General features: G+C 40.6%; 2 protein-coding genes across 2 annotated transcripts in view; one reads left to right on the top strand and one right to left on the bottom strand.

Moving 5' to 3' along the window:
• Positions 1 to 17330, bottom strand: part of LOC106095168 (COMM domain-containing protein 4) — a 69767-nt gene extending 52437 nt beyond the window's left edge. Inside the window, exon 1 of the mRNA XM_059360586.1 lies at positions 17099 to 17330. Coding sequence (XP_059216569.1) covers positions 17099 to 17101 — 3 coding nt within the window. The 5' untranslated portion in view covers positions 17102 to 17330. The remainder of the gene's footprint in view (positions 1 to 17098) is intronic.
• Positions 229 to 17062, top strand: LOC106095099 (leucokinin). The gene is made up of 2 exons (XM_059360588.1): positions 229 to 290; positions 16316 to 17062. The coding sequence occupies exon 2, from the start codon at positions 16334 to 16336 to the stop codon at positions 16856 to 16858; it is 525 nt and encodes a 174-aa protein (XP_059216571.1). The 5' UTR covers positions 229 to 290; positions 16316 to 16333; the 3' UTR covers positions 16859 to 17062.
• Positions 17331 to 21518: the final 4188 nt, after the last annotated feature.

Raw genomic sequence — 21518 nt, 5'->3', positions numbered from 1 at the left:
AAGCATTCTCTCTATCACTCTTCTACTTGTGTCTGCAGTCCTTTGAAACACTTGTTGCGTCGCTCAATTCCCAAGTCCTTGAGCGGAGATGTGGGGAGGGAGGGTTCAGATAAAGCGTTAAACCATTTTCCGCAATAATAATCAGTAGCCAGCACCCAACACCACCACGCTCTGTCGTTTATTTTTATTTATTTTTTTAATTTGTCAAACCGCTTGTCTGTCAAATGTTGCAGAAACGGCAAAAAGGACCACCAAACTTTCTCGAGGATGTGTCGACAGCGTACGTGCCTGTAAGGGTAAATATGAGAGTGTTTACATTAGTTGTCAGCCTTTTCAGTCACTCGTTTGCAAGTGCTATTGCCGCAGCTCCTATGCAAAAATCCAAACTGGTCGTCCGTCCGTCGTCGGTAATTATTTTATTAACTGCCTTAAAAATGTACTTCGTTTAGGAAGAAATTGGCGATTAACAAGAAATGGTTTATCCTCTATGAATGCCACTTTGGGAGCTTGGGAATGGTGACAGTTTCATTCGTTCAAAAATGTATAAAACAAGCAGTGAAACTTGCTCTGCTGCACAGTATTCACTTAATATTCGTCTTACTCACAAGTCTGAAGAGCCATCGACGGCGTTCAAGAAACTCCGGTTCTTGTATCCTCTAGCGGAGTTTGCCTGTTGCCTGTTTTTTTGGGGAAAGTGTTAATTCGATTTCAAACCAAAAAGGTAAAACGGCACCTATAATTTAATAATAATTAACGAAATTGTGAGCCCAAAAATTAAAAGAGAGGCGTATTAAGACCTAGCGTTCTTTAAAATAAAGTGGTTGCCAAAAATATGACCTGTGGCAGAACGAACATGAAAACTTTAAATTGAAATTTAATTGGATTGTAGAAATAAGTGAAATGTTTGATTGCAATCAAAATTATTTTTGGAACAAGCTTGCCATACACATATACAAACACATTTCAACAAAAACCTAGTAAAGGTGGAAGTAAGAAAGGAAATATCAGTAACTAGTCACCTAATACGCATCATCAGAAATTTGCGAAAGAGGTGTTCTTTAGTTTTTATACCCTCCACCATAGGATGGGGGGTATACTAATTTCGTCATTCTGTTTGTAACTACTCGAAATATTCGTCTGAGACCCCATAAAGTATATATATCCTTGATCGTCGCGACATTTTATGTCGATCTAGCCATGTCCGTCCGTCTGTCCGTCCGTCCGTCCGTCTGTCCTTCCGTCCGTCTATCTGTCGAAAGCACGCTAACTTCCGAAGGAGTAAAGCTAGCCGCTTGAAATTTTGCACAAATACTTCTTATAAGTGTAGGTCAGTTGGTATTGTAAATGGACCATATCGGTCCATAACCTGATATAGCTGCCATATAAACCGATCTGGGGTCTTGACTTCTTGAGCCTCTAGAGTGCGCAATTCTTATCCGATTGGATTGAAATTTTGCACGTAGTATTTTGTTACGATATCCAATAACTGTGCCAAGTATGGTTCAAATTGGTTTATAACCTGATATAGCTGTCATATAAACAGTTTTAGGGACTTGACTTCTTGAGCTTTTAGAGGGCGCAATTCCTATTCGATTTGGCTGAAATTTCGCAAGACGTATTTTATTCTTACTTTCAACATTTGTGTCAAATAAGGTTCAAATCGATTCATAACCTGACATAGCTGCCATATCAACCGATCTGGGTTCTTGATTTCTTGAGCCTGTAGAGGTCGCAGTTCTTATCCGATTTGAATGAAATTTTGCACGTAGTATTTTGTTATGATATCCAACAACTGTGCCAAGTATGGTTCAAATCGGTTCATAACCTGATATAGCTGCCATATAAACCGGTCTGGGATCTTTACTTCTTGAGCCTCTAGAGGTCGCAATTATTATCCGATTTGCCTGAAATTTTGTACGACGGATTCTCTCATGACCATCAACATACGTGTTTATTATGGTCTGAATCGGTCTATAGCCTGATACAGCTCCCACATAAATCGATCTCTCTATTTTACTACTTGAGCTCCTAAAGGGCGGAATTCTTATTCGAATTGGCTGACATTTTACACAGGTCTCCAACATATAATTTAATTGTGGTCCAAACCGAACCATATCTTGATATCGCTCTAATAGCATAGCAAATCTTTTCTTATATTCTGTTTTGCCTAAGAAGAGATGCCGGGAAAAGAACTCGACAAATGCGATCCAAGGTGGAGGGTATATAAGATTCGGCCCGGCCGAACTTAGCACGCTTTTACTTGTTTGACAATTATACTTATAACTAAATAACAAATAAAATGCAAGATCTGACTCCTAGCTCCTAAGCCCGACATTTTTTTAAAACATTAAATCAATTATATAAATTTAGTTTTTACAACGCAAGCCACTTTGTAGACTTTACACCTACGCCCCAAAACCTACGAAATTTACATATATGATTGGTATATGGGACTCAAATAAAAGGTATTTAAGGTTAACATATCTGATATTCAATTGCCGGACCAAGTGTTTGAAGGACCACCCCAACCCCCAAAATACCCCTAAATCGAACATATTTTCCGACCATGGCAATATGGGACTCAAATGAAAGGTATTTGCGAGTAATATACGAATCTGATATCCAAATTTGGGACAAAGTTTCTGGGGGTCCACCCCGAATCTGATATCCAGATATGGGACCAAGTGTTTAAGGGGCCACCCATCCCCGAGATCATCCCCCAAAGAAGACGAATTTACGACCATAGCAATATGGGGCTCAAATGAAAGGCGTTTGGAAGTAAAGCACAAATCTGATATCAATAGTCGGGAAAGATGTCTATGGGGCCACCCCACCCCCATAACACCACCCAAATAGGAAGTATTTGCTGACCATTGCAATATGAGGCTCAAATAAGAGTTTTTTTTAGAGTAGACGACGAATCTGATATACATATATCAAAGCCAAGTCATTGAGCGGCCGCCCCATCCCCCAAAACACCCCCCAACAGAGCTCAAATGAAGGGCATTTGGGAGTAGACCATGAATCTGACATCAACATTTGGGACCAACTGTCTAGGGGACGCCTCACCACCATAACATCCCCCAAGTACGACGTATTTACTCACCAAGACAATTTGGGTCGTCAAGACAGTGGAGCTCGAAATTTATAATTTTTAGGCCCATACCCCAAACCGGACATATTTGCTGGCTTTTTCAGTAAGGGGTTATTTGAGATTAGAAATTGAATTTGATATCCAATTTTGAGGCCAATGGCAATATGGGGTTCAAATATATGAGAAGGGAGCACGTTGCTGATATATTTTCCGGGCTTAGTGTTTGGGGGACCATACCACTCCCCAAGACACCTCTAAATCGGGCATATTTACCGACCATGTCAATGTGGGGCTTAAATGAAAGGAATTGGGGGGTAGAGCAAGAATTGATACCCACTTTCGGGACACATTTCTTAGGGGTCTATCCATTCCCCAAAATACCCCACAAGCAGCAATTTATACTGACCATGGCAATATGGGCAATAAAGCAATAAAGGTATTTCGGAGTAGAATACGAATTTGATATCCAAATGTAGGACCATGTACTTAAGGCATCACCCCTTCCCCAAAACACCCCCCAAAGGGTGACATTTTTACGACTATGCCAATATGTGGCTCAAATGAAAGGTTTTTGAGATTAGAAAACGAATTTGATAACCAATTTTGGGGCCATGTGTTTGGGGGACGCCTCATCCTGCAAACTCCCCTCAAAACCAATGGCAATATGGGGTTTAAATAATTGGTATTTGAGAGAAGAGTACGATGCTGATATTTTTTCAGGGCCAAGTGTCTGGAGGACCACCTGACCCCGAAAACACCCCTAAATCAGACATCATGAGAATATCGGGTTGAAATAAAGTATTTTAAGAATGGAGTACATCTTACATCTAAAATTAAATTCGTAGACCAATAAAGATCATATGGGATTCAGATAAAGACACTTATATTGTTAAACTGTTTGTCAAGCGATTTACTATTTTCGTACCATGGTATTTTACCAGAAGCTCTTTAATTGTCGAATGCGCAGCGGAGCGGGACCGGTCCAGTTAGTTAGCTATAACAAGTAAGTTCGGCCGGGCCGAACTTTGGATACCTACCACCTCGGATATATATATATAACAAAATATTGGTCTTTTTAGTAGTTATATCTAAAAATAAACCGATCTGAACTATATACCCCACAAATTTCAGTGCAATCGGATTAAAAATGTGCCTTTTATGGGGCCAAGACTTTAAATCGAGAGATCGGTTTATATGGCAGCTATATGCAAATCTTGATCGATCAAGACCAAATTGCAGAAATATGTGGAGGTGCTTAACTTAACTCTTTGTCCCAAATTTTGCCAACATCGGACAATAAATGCGCTTTTTATGGCCCCAAAACCTATAACCGAGAGATCGGTCTATATGGCAGCTATATCCAAATCTGAACCGATCTGAGCCATATTGACGGAGGACGTCGAAGGGCCTAAGACAACTCAGCAAAATCGGGTAATAAATGTAGCTTTTATGGGCCTATGACCCTAAATCGGAGGATCGGTCTATATGGCAGCTATATCCAAATCTGAACCGATCTGAGCCGTATTGACGGAGGACGTCGAAGGGCCTAAGACAACTCAGCAAAATCGGGTAATAAATGTAGCTTTTATGGGCCTATGACCCTAAATCAGAGGATCGGTCTATATGGCAGCTATATCCAAATCTAAACCGATCTGGGCCAAATTGAAGAAATATATCAAAGGGCCTAACACAACTCACTGTCCCGAATTTCAGCGAAATACGATAATAAATGTGGCTTTTATGGGCCTAAGACCCTAAATCGGAGGATCGGTCTATATGGCACCTATATCAAAAGCTAAACCGATCTGAGCCATATTGACGGAAGATGTCGAAGGGCCTAAGGCAACTCACTGTACCGAATTTCAGCAAAATCGGATAATAAATGTGGCTTTTATGGGCCTAAGACCCTAAATTGGAGGATCGGTCTATATGGCAGCTATATCCAAATCTGGACCGATCTGAGCCAAATTGTCGGAGGATGTCGAAGGGCCTAACACAACTCACTGTCGCAAGTTTCAGCAAAATCGGATAATAAATGTGGCCTTTATTGGCCTAAAACCCTAAATCGGCGGATCGGTCTATATGGGGGCTATATCAAGATATAGTCCGATATAGCCCATCTTCGAACTTAACCTGCTTATGGATAAAAAAAGAACCTGTGCAAAATTTCAGCTCAATATCTCTATTTTTGAAGACTGTAGCGTGATTTCAACAAATAGACGGAAAGACGGACGGACATTTCTAGATCGTCTTAGATTTTTACGCTGATCAAGAATATATATACTTTATAGGGTCGGAAATGGATATTTCGATGTGTTGCAAACGGAATGACAAAATGAATATACCCCCATCCGTCGGTGGTGGGTATAACAAGTAAAAGCGTGCTAAGTTCGGCCGGGCCCAATCTTATATACCCTCCACCATGGATCGCATTTGTCGAGTTCTTTTCCTGGCATCTCTTCTTAGGCAAAAAAAAGTATATAAGAAAAGATTTGCTCTGCTATTAGAGCGATATCAAGATATGGTCCGGTTTGGACCACAATTAAATTATATGTTGGAGACCTGTGTAAAATGTCAGCCAATTCGAATAAGAATTGCGCCCTTTGTGGGCTCAAGAAGTAAAATAGAGAGATCGATTTATATGGGAGCTGTATCGGCCTATAGACCAATTCAGACCATAATAAACACGTATGTTAATGGTCATGAGAGAATCCGTCGTACAAAATTTCATTCAAATTGGATAAGAATTGCGCACTCTAGAGGCTCAAGAAGTCAAGACCCAAGATCGGTTTATATGGCAGCTATATCAGGTTATGAACCGATATGAACCATACTTGGCACAGTTGTTGGATATCATAACAAAACACGCCGTGCAAAATTTCATTCCAATCGGATAAGAATTGCGCACTCTAGAGGCTCAAGAAGTCAAGACCCAAGATCGGTTTATATGGCAGCTATATCAGGTTATAAACCGATTTGAACCATACTTGGCACAGTTGTTGGATATCATAACAAAACACGTCGTGCAAAATTTCATTCCAATCGGATAAGAATTGCGCACTCTAGAGGCTCAAGAAGTCAAGACCCAAGATCGGTTTATATGGCAGCTATATCAAAACATGGACCGATATGGCCCATTTACAATACCAACCGACCTACACTAATAAGAAGTATTTGTGCAAAATTTCAAGCGGCTAGCTTTACTCCTTCGGAAGTTAGCGTGCTTTCGACAGACAGACGGGCGGACGGACGGACGGACGGACAGACGGACGGACATGGCTAGATCGACACAAAATTTCACGACGATCAAGAATATATATACTTTATGGGGTCTCAGACGAATATTTCGAGTAGTTACAATCAGAATGACGAAATTAGTATACCCCCCATCTTATGGTGGAGGGTATAAAAATAAAAGACTAATAAGACCTGGCACGGGGTTACCATGAGTGTCACACGGGTTAAACTCTGACCTCCGATTTGTGTGATGTTCATCGTCATCACGAGAAGCTTAGCCGAGAACTGACGGGAGTGTCTACATGTTGCTTCGTATACGGAGTAGCTTTAATTGCAGTCGCGAATAGTCAGCGATACCAAGTGCAGAGTCTCAGTGAGAGACCAGGTGGTACCGGCTCTTGCTTAAATACCGTCGGCTCCTGCCGCCTTGTTGTTCTTTAGTCGGGTTACTGTTACTTTCTCGTGTTTTGATCGGGTGACAGCCATGTGGCTTTGTGAATATTTTTATGTTGAAATCTGGTGCTACTAACTACCATGTATTTTGCCGCGGCGAAATCTATCAGCCTCAACCCATTACTGGACGTTATCTCATTGAGGCTAAACTTTCCGACTGTTGGACCAAAAATGTCTTCCTTCCCTATCTTCACATTAAAATCTCCCAGAACGATTTTAATATCATGAGCGGGGCAGCGGTCATATTCTCTCTCTAGGCGCTCGTAGAAAATATCCTTGGTCTGCTCGTCTTTGTCTTCCGTCGGGGCATGGGCACAAATAAGGCTGATGTTGAAGAATTTGGCTTTTATGCGGATTGTGGCTGGCCTCTAATCCTCCAGAGTAAAGCTGGAGACAAGGTGTTTCTGTCTCCGACTAACCACAAATCCACAGCCAAATTCATGCCTCGTGTTATGGCAGCTATATTATAGTTCGTCACCGTTTGGTGTTGTAGTGACGCCATTCCCAGTCCATCGCACTTCCTGTAAGGCGGTTATATCTGCCTTGTACTTCTCTAATACATCCGCCAGCGCGTATACTGCATCTTCTCTATAAAGAGTGGGGACATTCCTAAGTTTTCCGGGGCGGGTTACAGGCCCAGCGCCCCAACCGCATAGGTTTTGTGGGATTGTATGTATCCCTCGTTGTGGGGAGTCGCGTGCTCCAAGATCCGACGCCATTGGTTATTTGAAGGCGCCAATAACTCGCCTTGTCATCTCGAGTATCATTGGCACTCAGTATTTAATTAATAGCCAGTGCCACCTGACTCCTCACTGAGACTCTCCTCTCGAAAATCGCTGATTGCCCGCAGCCGCATTTGCAGCTACTCCGCATAAAAACGGAGCTTTCCACCATCCGCAACCTGTGGACGATAATCATCCCGTATCGGCCGGGACCCCATATTGCTATTGCCCCCATAATTGAATATCAAATTCGTTTTCTAATCTCATTTAAACTAAAAACTATGAATATTTAGTTCCACTCTTTTTAAGACCCAAATTGTCTTGGTGAGCAAATACGTCCTATTTGGGGTTGTTATGGTGGTGGCACGTCCGCTAGTCAGTTGGCCCCTAATGTTGATATCAGATACGTGGTCTACTACCCCATATTTCCATAGTCGGCAAACATAACCGGTTTGGAGGATGTTTTGGGGGATGGACGGCCACTCAGTGAGATAGCCTTGAAAATATATATCGGATTCGTGTTCCACTTTAAAAACCCTCTTATTTGAGCCACATATTGCAATAGTCAGAAAATACTTACTATTTGGGTGGTTTTGTGGGGGTTGGGTGGCCCCATAGACACTTTTCCCGAATATTGATATTAAATTCGTTCTTTACTCCCAAAGACCTTTCATTTGAACCCCATATTGCTATGGTCGTAAATTTGTCCCCTTTGGGGAATATTTTTGGGGAGAGGTGGCCCCCCAAACACTTGGTCCCATATTTGGATATCAGATTCGTATTCTACATTCAAATACCTTTTATTTAAGCCCCATATTACCACGGTTAGTAGATAAGTTCTGTTTGGGGGATGTTTTGGGAATGGGGTGGACCTCTAGAAACGGAAAATATGTCCAATTTAGGGGTGTTTTGGGGCTTGGGGTGGTCCCCCTACCACTTGGTCCGACAATTGGATATCAGATACGTTTTCTTATCCTAAATATCCTTGAATTCATATCCTGAAAAATAGGGTAAGGGGAGGGTCCGTCATTGTTTCTGGCCGTAAATATGAAAAAGCAGGCTTGCGGTAAACAGCCCGCAGATATACAAACACAATTAGCTGAATTGTATTGAATCCGTATGGGACTAGTTTATTTCTAAAAAAGCGATAACGGGTTAAAACATTACATACAAACACAATGATAAAATGCTCACCGCAGTCTTTGACCTCCACCTTCGCCGAAATCAAAATTGAAGCAGTTAGACGTTCCGCGACATCCCCACCCGCGTGGAGTGATCAGCTACACTAGTGCCCAAGACATTTGTCTCTGTCATTGTCATTTATTCTTGGAACATTAGGATCGCAGTATATTCACACCATTTCACCCTTCTTGTTAACGTGGGCAAACATTCCATAACCCACTGCTTCCAAAATCTATCACGTAGGCTACGTGCAACATGCCATCGTTTTTCAGGAGCTTATCAAATGGTTTATCCACCGATGGGGTTGGAGCAACATTTCCTCTGCCTATTAAAGAGTGGCTAGGAGTAAGTGGTCGTTAATCGTCAGTTAGTCGTTCCGCAACATCCCCACCCCCGTGGGGTAATCAGCTACACCAATGTCCAAGTCAAGAACGGCGTACTCTGACACAGCACGCGGGAGGGCACCGGATGCAGTCTTCACGTCAGCTCTTCTTACCACACCATCACTGCCAGCATGGACGCAAGTGACCATTCCTCTCCGCCATTGACTTCTTGGTACATTAGGATCGCAGACAAAGATCACGTCACCGACCTTGAGAGTAACAGTATATTCACAACATTTTACCCTTCTTGTTTGAATACTGTTTGAGTGCGCAAAAAACCTGCTCAAATACTCGAAAGCTGTGAAATGGAATTAGTACAAATTCTATGGACATTCTACATTAAAAACATGGGCAAATATTCCATAACCCACCGCTTCCAAAATCTATCACGTAGGCTTCGTGCAACACGCCACTGCTTTTTCAGAGCGAAAAGCTTATCAACTAGTTTATCCACCGAGCAACATTGTAAGTAAGTTGTTCCTCCTCATGAGGACTTGCTGACAAATGTTTCAACGGCCTTGAATTTACCATATTTTCCGCTTCGATCAACTAAGATTGCAGAACCTTTTTTACGCATTGGACCATCCTTTCTCAGATGTTGCCTTCCGATGGATTCGCTGGGCAATTAAACATCCATGGATTTTTTCGGCATCAAACACTTCGGAGGATCTCTTCTCTTCCTCATTGGCACCAATAAAATTCTTTCTGTTGTCATTCTCTGTGGATCACTTCTTCGATTTATAAAGTTTCTCATAGCGATTAAACATGAATCGGTAGACAAATCGTGAGCCAGTTCGAAATGTATGGCCCTTATAGTGAGACACCCATCTCTTCCAAGTTCATCTTCCTATAGCCACAATTATTGGCCCAAAATAATAAAGGCCTGCACTGTAGCAAATTACTGTACTTTGCAAATACCGCCTGGAATTATTTTGTTCGCGTCATTGGCAAAGATTTTCAATATCATAAATAAAAGTTTGAATACTGTTTGAGTGCGCAAAAAACCTGCTCAAATACTCGAAAGCTGTGAAATGGAATTAGTACAAATTCTATGGACATTCTACATTAAAAACAGGATAGTCTCTTGTGTGCAAAACGATGCTGTGTTGGTATATGCATTCGAAAATCACTTCTGGGAATCAATGGATATGGAATCAATTGCTGAATACAAAGCCGGCTGCTGATACGGCAGCCGGTTGTACGTACCGGATTGACCCGAAGGATTCTTTCATCGGCAAGGGTTGCCGTCTTAGCGTACACTGTTTGGTTACTAAAACCAATAACAGATTCGTTTTAAAACCAATACCAGTTCGGTAATAAGGCTAGTACCAAACGGTACTAATCATTTTCTATTTCATCCATACCATCTGGTATTGTTTTTGTACCATATGGTGTTGCTTTACTATCAATTCCGTTTGGTACTGAAATGAGCACGTTTGGTATCAACTTTCCCCTGTATGTGTATACTTAAAAGGCTCAACATTTAGTTCAAGCTCTCAAAAGCAATTTGACCTATTAGTTAAGGCACAGGACCTACGTTTTTGATTTTGCAAAACATACAGCTGGAAATAAATTTTTGAAGAAGACTTCTTATTTATGAAATCCAGAACCTTCTTCTAATTTCACAAATTGTGACTTCCAGGTTATGGTGCTTCATTTGACGATGATAATGTAGAATGAGTAATTTAGAAAATTGGTGATCTTTGGGCAAAACTATCGGTCTTCTAGTGCAGTAAGACAGACAACTAGCTGCATCGACTCGTCCATACTCTTAACAAACCATCGTCATGAAGATAGGGCGTTAAATTTGTCAAGGTACTAGTTTTGTGAACGTGTTGCCCATCTTGGTCGCAACGGAGTTCTTTGCGATAGGCTTCGCTTTGTAACTGTATACATAATTGGCGTTCAGCAGCATGTAACTCACAGGATGTCAGGCTATAAACCTGCAAATCGTAAAATCCATGACACAGTTCTCTTGAGTCTAGTAAGAGAAGAAAATCGTAGAAAATCTTTGAATTCATTGTTGACAACTAACAGGTTTATTGTGCGACTAAATGCTTCTTCTTCATAATTTTCTGGAGTCAGCCAAATCTCGTTGCCGCTCGCTTTCATTTCGTATTAGAAACTGGGGTCCACATAACCATCGTGAAGATGCTAAAAGTTCAACACTATTTGAGTTTATCGTTGTATCATCGGCCACATTGTTCTTTATTGACACCCTGTGCCAATTGTTAATTTTAGAGCTTAAAAGTGTTTTAGCTACACGATAAGCGACTTATGGTTTATACTGTCTGTGAGTGCTGGCTATTCATTTGAATACCGTTTTAGAATCACTCCATCGGAAACATTTAAATGGAACCAAATTGTGCTCTTCCAAAATGTTTTTCAATCGCTATTCTAGAATGGCAGCTTGAAGCTCCGGGTGGGTATAGTAACTCTCTTTAGTGGTGTGCATTTTGTTTTTGATGCCACAAATGTAACCCTTATATCCTCATGAAGAGATAAATATCTCCTGTAGGCAACGGCTGCGAATGCTTCTTGGCTAGCGTCGACAAATATGTGAAGTTAGAGCTCTTTAGGGTTGACATTTTGGAAATAGAAAAGGCTACAACGAAATTGTTTTACATTTCCCTTCTGACTACACCCTTGTTTCCAACACGTATTCAAATCAACAGAATTTGACTCATCCCACTTGCAATTACGTCGCCAAATTTCGTCGAACAGTAGTTTACCACACACAGTAAAATGGCTTAAGAAACTAAGGAGGTCAAACGTCGACATAATAATACTCAAAACTTCTCTTTTGGTAGGTATTTGTTTGCCAGATATGACAACTAAGGCTTCTTTATGAAATTTCAAAATTGAACATAAACATGTCCTAAATGGCTCCCAAAACAATTGTAAAACCTTTAGCTTATTTTCCCGTCGAGGGCTAGGGTCACGTACTGAATTGGAAATAAACTCTCTCAATTCGAAGCCTCCATATTTGTAAATTTCCTTTACTTGCTTGGAAATTATTATGGCTTCATCCACTCTATCGAAGCTGTCAACAAAATCTTCCTCTTCTATTATTATACCCTCCACCATAGGATGGGGGTATACTAATTTCGACATTCTGTTTGTAACTTCTAGAAATATTCGTCTAAGAAACTGATCTGGGATCTTGACTTCTTGAGCCGCTAGAGGGCACAATTCTTATCCGATTTGGATGAAATTGAGGTGTTTTATTATGACTTCCAACAACTGTGCTAAGTATGGTTGAAATCGGTCCATAACCTGATATAGCTGTCATATAAACCGAACTGGGGTCTTGACTTCTTGAACCACTAGAGGACACAATTCTTATCCGATTTGGCTGAAATTTTGCATGAGGTGTTTTATTATGACTTCCAACAACTGTGCTGAGTATGGTTGAAATCGGTCCATAACCTGATATAGCTGTCATATAAACCTATCTGGGGTCTTGACTTCTTGAGCGTCTAGAGTGCGCTATTCCTATCCGATTTGGCTGAAATTTTGCATGAGGTTTTTTGTTATCACTTCCAACAACTGTGTTAAGAATAGTTCAAATCGGTCTATAATCTGATATAGCTGCCATATAAACCGATCTGCGGTCTTGACTTCTTGAGCCACTAGACGACGCAATTATTCTACGATTTGGCTGAAATTTTGTATGAAGTGTTTTATTATGACTTACAACAACTGTGATGAGTATGGTTGAAATCGGTCCATAACCTGACATAGCTGTCATATAAACCAATATAGGATCTTGATTTCTTGAGCCTCTAAAGGGCGCAAGTATTACCCGATTTGGCTGAAATTGTGTACAACGGCTTCTCTCATGACCTTTAACATACGTGACGAATATGGCATGAATCGGTTTATAGCCTAATACAGGTGCGTGCACCGTTTTAAGCGAAATTTTGTGTGCCAGCTTATGGTACCCCAAAAACACGAAATTGGTAAATATTTTGAGGTCAAATAACCTGGGGGGACGCCCCATCCCAAAACCCACCCACTAAACGGACATGTGTACCGAATGGGACAATACGGGTATCAAATGAAAGGTATTTAGGAGTAGAGAACGAATTTGGAATACAAATTGCACTCTTAAGTTTCGGGGGGTCCCCCACCACAAAAAAAGCCCCAAGAGTACACTTTCACCGCTTTGGACAATATGGGTATCAAATGAAAGGTATTTAAAAGTAGAATACAAATTTGACACAAACATTTATTTTTTGGGGTCTGAGAGCCCTCTCCACCCCCCAGCAGAACAAATTGATGGGGACAATATGGGTATCAAATTAAAGCTATTTAAAGGTAGAGTCCAACGTTGATATACAAATTTATTCCTTGGTGTCAGAGGCGACTACCCACCCCTCAAAACCCCTCAACAAGACATATTTACCGATAGGGACAATATGGGTATCAATCGAAAGATATTTGGAAGCTGAGTACACATCTGTTAAGTTTGCCCCCATCGTATTTCCAAAGCAGACCCGTTTGATATCGATTTCCAGCTCGTTTTGTGGATTCACGTGGAATCCATTTAGCCCTTACTACTTCTTCATTTTCAACAATTGGAGCTGGTCATACTTTCGACTTCGAAATAGTCTGCAACCATTTTATGAAGCACTGGAGACCATTGGTACTCACATTGACAAAAAGACAAGTATCTGGTATTTTTCTGTATTACGGCAAGACCCAAATACCACACATCCTAATTCGGTATTACATGCAAAGCGACCCGCTGCATTATTGATTAGCAAACCAATGAGTGCGTTGTCTAAGCCAATACGTAACTTTGGTACTATGTTGCCGTACAGGTGCACTGGTGCATTTGCATTTTTTAAGACAGACTCGAATTCTTTTGATGTAAGGTTTTGTGACGGAAGATTTAAATTTGAAACTGCATATACATTTTTAAAGAGATGACAATTCCGTTTATTGACATCACTTACTCTTAGGTTAAAAGAAATTGAAGGCTATCTTTGTGACCTTCCGCCAAACCACTGAATGTTCAAGGAACTTTTCCCCTTACATCAATTTTGGCTACTATTTCTCTATCAAGCATGGTGATTGATGATCCGTTATCGAAAAGTGCGTAAATATTAACATAACAATTCCCTCCGTACAGAGTGACAGGTATAACACGAAATAAAAGCTTTTTGTTGTCATTAGAACAGCTTATTCTATTCATTCTATTTATGGAGGGCAGATCACATGGAGTGTCATCATGAAGAAGTTTGTGATGCTTCCTCTGGCATCCAATTTTGTCACATAATTTCTTACGCCGGCGTTCACGAGTGCTATGGCAAATGTGTAAGCAAAAGGAACATGCACGAAGGCGTTTTACTTGGTCCCAACGATCTTTTATATTAAAATTTAAAAAACGTCTGCAATAATAAATTGTACGTTGTTCTTTACATAGCGGACACTGTTGCTGTTTTTCCGTATGCAATAAAAAGCGGCTGCTCTATTCCTTTGGCACAAATTCTCGGACAGCACAAACCATATTGTCTATTTTGCCTAACAAATTGCTAAGACTGATAATTATGGGATATGATTGCAAACGCATAGCAACCCTAGCTCATTCAAGTTTCTTGCCCATGAGGAGCTTCGAGGTCAGCTCCTCCAGGAGTGTAGGGTAACTTATATGTTGTTGCTCATCAACAGATTGCAGAAATACAGAAAAATTTTCACCTTGGTTGAAAAGGGCACTATTTTCACCAAGTTGTAGTTGGCTCTGGATGAGTTGTTCAGGACGATCAAATCTAAATCGGAGCTCTTCTATCGCCACATTAACATTGTCTGGGTGAATTAACGATTTAATTAACTCATGAGCTTCCCCTTTAGGGCACATGGTGAGAAACTGATTGTTTTATAGATTTGAATATCCATAGGCCATTGTGGATTGTACAAATGGCTTGGGAAATAATGGTGAATCTTCCGGCGAGCTGATTCTGAAAATAAACAGGGTAGTCAACGAGCATAGGCCGAATTTGTGGCTGGAACGCTTGGAGCAATGTAACTTAGGCAAGCTGTGGTCTACTGTTAAGCCATTCTCGAACACCGGTAGACGGGATGACAAGACCTCAGTCACTTTTGGCGAAGTAACCGTGACTGATCCGAAGAGATGCGCCAGATTGTTCAACCGTTAATTTATTGTGCATCCCAAGAGTGACAGGGCAAGGAGAAGAGCCATTCGCCGTATCCGTGGTCTCCAAGCCGATGAACAGCCATCACAATTTACCGTGGGTGAAGTAATGAATGTCATCCTGGCGCCAAATCATTTAAATCGTTGGGCCCCGAAGAAATCTCTAAATTTATGTTGAAGAATCTGGATTTACCTTGAGTTGAGTACCTTACTACTACCGTCCTCAACCTGTCTTTGAACAATCTTATAGTTCGCGATGTCTGGAAAATGGGCAGAGATCCCGCTACTGAAGCCTGGAAAGGACCCGAGTTTGGGGGAGTCGTACAGACCGATCTTCCTTCTCTCACCAGCCTCGGAGGAGAATTTCCATTCGCCGAGCATCAACATAGATTTCGAAGACTGCATAGCACAGCAACTGCTTTGCATGCCATCACCGCACACATTTGCCGTGGCTTCAATCAGGCCAGGCCATGTGTTAGGACGGTTCTCGGGGGCACTGGACCTATCGAAGGCATTCGACACGGTTAGCCATGCCAAATTATTTGAAGACATTGCCAACACGTCCCTCCAGCGAGGCCTGAAACGATGGGTCGTGAATTATCTATGTGGTCGCCAGTCATTTGTGGAATTTAGGGATAAGAAGTCGAAACACCGTAGAGTGAAACAGCAAGTTCCCCAAGGTGTTGTGTTATCTCCGGCACTGTTTAACCTTTACCTATGCTCCATTCCACCCCCCGGCAAACCAGAGTAGTTCTGGCTCAATTACGTTCCGGCAGATGCAGCCGCCTCAATTCCTACAGAGCTAGGATTGATGCCGACGTGCAAGATGTATGTCCCGATTGTAACCAGGGACCGCGCGATACTCGTCACCTATTTAACTGCCCGGCCAGACCCAGATCCCTGTGGACGCACCCCATCTTAGTCGCAGAGTTCCTAGGTCTTGACACTTAACAGAATCAAGCAGACGAAAGATAGAACACAATAAACTGCTACAACAACAACAACTGATTTTCCTAGATTCTTTTTCTTTTTACGTTATACACAGTAACTAAACTATTTTTTTTTTATCTTTTTTTATCGATTTCAGTTAATTTCATACTACATCATGTTTGCTGTTCGGGCCTGTATACTCATGGTATTCATATGTTTTTGGTATAACTACGTCAAGGCGGTCGAAACCAGGGACCTACAGACATGTGAAACACACTTGAACAAATATCGACGATTCCTGCTTCAAGCTATACTAAGCTTCGAAGATGTCTGTGAAGCTTATAATACGAGAAACTTAGTTATACCAGATAATGGTCTACCCCCACCAATAGCATTTTTTGGTCACTATCAACCACCAGAGCCAAAAGCTGAAATATGGACATTCTTTAAGCTGTTCATGGCCCAATTTAACGATGTGGACTTTGCAAACATCGTACGGGATGCAGTTGTTGAGAGATGTCACTTTAAATTGCAACAACAGCAATTGCAGCAACAAGCGCAGCAGAGAGATGAGAAACGCAACACTGTGGTCTTGGGAAAGAAGCAAAGATTCCACTCATGGGGTGGCAAACGAAGTGGTGGTGCCCTTGCAAACGAATTGGAAACAGATCACACAGATGAAAACACTTTACCGTACTAAGTTATAACTACTCCACGGACTTTCAAGTGGGCTGGCATTCCAAAGTATTTTAGAGATTCGTTGAAAGCTGTCCGAGCTAACCCAACAAATTCTAGATAATCCAAATACTGAGGTGTACAAAATTAACATTACTCTTTTAATTCTTTGTTTATGCATTGTTTTATATGCTCCAAATTTTATCAAATATACATAAATCGCAGCAGAGATATTAATTTTTCTTTGTTTATGTTCTTCACTTACCATGTTTTGGTTCGAATCTATAAATCGGCTTTCGACCAATCGATAGCCTGCAATGAAATCGATGTTGGAGTCCAAAAGTCGATAAGTGTAAGTTTACAGCGGGCCATGCCACACAATCATTGTTGCCAAATACAAAAATTATAATTATTGGTAATACCGTTACAAGTTGAGTGTTTTAAATTTTCATTCGTTTGTTTGTTTTCACATACAACAAGAAAGCATTGATTTTATAATGGCGGTATGTGAGATATCAATGAAATTTAATTTACCAAAAAATATGGATTGACATACATACGTAGGTAAGAAGGAAGGTAGTTTGTGACATTATCGAAAATAAAACTATCAGGAAGGTTCTACAATATAGCTTTTTGTTGGCAGAGAGCAAAAAAATTGATAGAAGTTTGAAAAAGTTAAGTAAAAAATTGGTCTTTAGAAAAAATTTTATTGAAATTTCGTCTTTAAAAAAACTTTCATTGAAATTTTGTCTTTAGAAAAAATTTCATTGAAATTTGTTAAGTCAAAAATTTGTCTTTAGAAAAAATTTGATTAAAATTTTGTTTTTAGAAAAAATTTCATTGAAATTTTGTCTTTAGAAAAAATTTCATTGAATACATCTTATATATAAAACTATATAAAAATCGAATTATGTTTGTTTGTAGGTTTGTAGTTTTGTTTGTATGTTTGTGTGTTCCTTATAAACTCAGAAACGGCTGAACCGATTTTCTTGAAATTTTCACAGATGGTGCATAATGACCCCGTGGTGAAAATAGGGTACTACATTTTTTGATATGTGAAGAGGGGCGGACCCTCCCCCTTAACCTAATTTTCAGAAACGCCAGATCTCGGAGATGGTTGGTGCGTTTAAGCGCTCTCATACAGTACCCTAAAAATAAAATTTGGTATCCAAATTTCGGATGGGGTACCAAGGGGGGCTGCCCCACCATAAAACCTACAAAACAAATATTTAGACCAATCACGATAATATGGGACTCAAATAAAAGGAATTTAGGATAAGAAATCGTATCTGATATCCAATTGTTGGACCAGGTGCTCGGGGGACCACCCCAAGCCCTAAAACACCCCGAAATCGGACATATTTACCGGCCATGGCAATATGGGATTCAAATGAAAGGTATTTGCGAGTAGAATACGAATCTGTATCCATATGTGGGACCACGTTTCTGGGGGTCCACCCCTTTCTCAAAACAGCCTCCAAGCAGGACTTATGTGCTGACCATGGAAATATGAGGCTTAAATACAAGGTATTTGAATGTAAAATACGAATCTGATATCCAAATATGGGACCAAGTGTTTGGGGGCCGCCTCTCACCAAAAACATCCCCAAAAGGTGACAAATTTACGACCATAGCAATGTGGGGCTCAAATGAAAGGTCTTTGGGAGTAAAGCACGAATTTAATATCAATATTCGGGAAAAATGTCTCCGGGGCCACCCCACCCACACAATGCCACCCGATTAGTAAGTATTTTCTGACTATTGCAATATGAGGTTAAAATAAGAGGGTTTTTAAAGTGGAATACGTACGATATTTATTTTCAAGCCCAACTCACAGTGGCCGCCCCAAAATAAAACACCCCCCAAGCCGGTCATGTTTGACGACTATGGAAATATGGGGCTCAAATTAATGGAGTAGACCACGTATCTGATATCAACATTAGGGGCCAACTGTCTAGCTGACGTCCCACGACTATAACAACCCCCAAATAGGACGTATTTGCTCACCAAGACAATTTGGGTCATAAAGAGAGTGGAACTAAATATTCATAGCTTTTAGGGCCAATACCCCAAACCGGACATATTTGCTGACTTTTGCAATAAGGAGTTTGAATGAGATTAAGAAACAAATTTGATATCCAATTTTGAGGGCAATGGCAATATGGGGTTCAAATAAATGATATATAGTTATATGAGAACAGAGCACGATGCTAATTTTTTTTCAGGGCTTAGTGTTTGGGGGACCACCTTAATCTTAATCCCCAAAACACCCCTAAATCGGGCATATTTACCGACAATGTGAATGTGGAGCTTAAATGAAAGGTATTGGGTAGAGCAAGAATTGACACCCAATCTCGGGACCAATTTTCTGGGGGTATAAAGATCTTTAATTGTCGAAAATAAATATTCCAAGGAAACTTTTGTTCCATATAAAGTAAAAAACGGCGCAGCGGAGCGGGCCCTGGTCAGCTAGTCTATATAAATAAAAATTAATTTGTGTTTGTTTGTTTGTATGTGTGTTTGTTTGTTTGTATGTGTGTTTGTTTGTCAGTTTGTAAATTTGTTTATTCCGTATAGACTCAAAAACGGCTGAGCCGATTTCTTTCAAATTTTCACAGATTGTGGGGAGTGGTCCGGAAGGAGCAATAGGCTATATAATTTATTGATATCAGTAGGGGGGCGGACCCTCCCCCTTACCCTAAAAGTACGACCCCAAAATAAAAGTGAACCGATCGGGACAATATGGAAATCAAATGAAAGGTATTCAAGAGTAGACTACGAATTTTATATTAAAAATTGGATCCAAGTAACTGGGGGCCGCCCCAAACACAAACCCCCTAAAGTAGATTTATTGGGCGATAATGACAATATGGGACTAGAATGAAAGGTATTTGGGAGGAAATTACGAAAATGATCAGGAAGGTTGAAAAGGCTTTTTAGTTTGTTGATATTGGAGGGGGCGGACCCTCCCCCGTTTCCGCAAAAACACCACCTAAAATCAAAAGTGGACCAATAGGGACAATATGGGTATCAAATGTAAGGTATTGGGGAGTAGAATACGAATATGGTATTAAAAATTGGGATAAAGTATGCGAGGGGTCGTCCAACCCCAAAAACTTCCACAAACAAACATATTGGACGTAAATATCAATATGGGACTCAAATAAAAGGAATTCAGGTAAATGGGAATATAATTCGATCCTAGATAGATGAGCCTCAAATTAAAAGCATTTGGTAGCAGAATACGAATATGACATTAAACTTGGTGTCCAAGAATCAAGGTGGTGCTTTACCTCCCCATTTAAACAATGGGGGATCAAGAGATATAAATATTTTTAAGTGGAGTGCATCATTCAAATTTGTGCTCAAGTGGCAGATGGAGTGTGGCGTCCCCCACGAAACGGCTGTATGCACCAATTATGACAATATGGGGTTAAAATCAAAGTATAAGGTTGTGGACTGCGAATATGATATCTTTATTCTGCTCATATATCTAGCGGACCACCTCACCTCGAAACAGTTGATCAATTATAATCAATTATATATATGATATATCCAAATCTGGACCGAAGAGGATACTGCCGCCGTACCCCCAAAGTTATGCCGTTCAGTGTGATAGGAGCAGTTGCAAACTTTAAGTCAAGCTGGCCGCCATATTTAGCTCATCGACAAGGAGCCTTCTTTTCCTAGACAAGTCCAAAAAACGTTCAGCTGGGCAACACTTTCATATTCAAAAGTTTTACATGGTTAAATTACTAAGAACTGTCGCCACCGCAACTAATATAAAGACCGGCAAATTAGTTCTCTACTACTGAGAATCGTATAATATGGCAATTTGATTTGATTAAAAAACAAGTAAAAAGTTGTTAAGTTCGGCCGGGCCGAACTTTGGATACCCACCACCTCAGGTATATATGTAAACACCTTTCATTAATATCGAAATATGATCCGATTTGGACCAAATACTAATAAGTACAAGTCATTGTTCAATTGTGTAAAAAAAATATTGGTATTTTTAGTAACTATATCTAAAAATTAACCGATCTGAACCATATACAACATGGATGTCGAAGAGCCTAACATAAGTCACTGTGTCAAATTTCAGTTAAATCGGGCAATATAAATGCGCTTTTTTTGGGACCAAGACTTTAAATCGAGATATCGGTCTATATGGCAGATATATGCAAATCTTGATCGATCTAGACCAAATTGCAGAAATATGTGAGAGGCTTTGCTTAACTCTCTGTCCCAAATTTCGGCATCGGACAATAAATGTTCCTTTTATGGCCCCAAAACCTAAAACCGAGAGATCGGTCTATATGGCAGCTATATCCAAATCTGGACCGATCTGCGCCATAATGCAGAGGTATGTCAAGCGGCTTAATCTAACTCACAGTTCCAAATTTCGGCGACATTGGACAATAAATGCACCTTTTATGGGCCTAAAGGTGGATCGGTCTATATTGCAGCAATATCCAAATCTGGACCGATCTGAGCCAAATTGACGAAGGATGTCGAAGGGCCTAACGCAACTCACTGTGACAAATTTCAGCAAAACCGGATAATAAATGTGGCTTTTATGGGCCTAAGACCCTAAATCGGAGGATCGGTCTATATGGCAGCTATATCCAAATCTGGACCGATCTGGTCCAAATTGACAGAGGATGTCGAAGGGCCTAACACAA

This window comes from Stomoxys calcitrans, chromosome 1, assembly GCF_963082655.1.
Source record: "Stomoxys calcitrans chromosome 1, idStoCalc2.1, whole genome shotgun sequence".
NCBI classification, from domain to species: domain Eukaryota; kingdom Metazoa; phylum Arthropoda; class Insecta; order Diptera; family Muscidae; genus Stomoxys; species Stomoxys calcitrans.
This window is presented reverse-complemented; position numbering and strand designations above follow the sequence as displayed.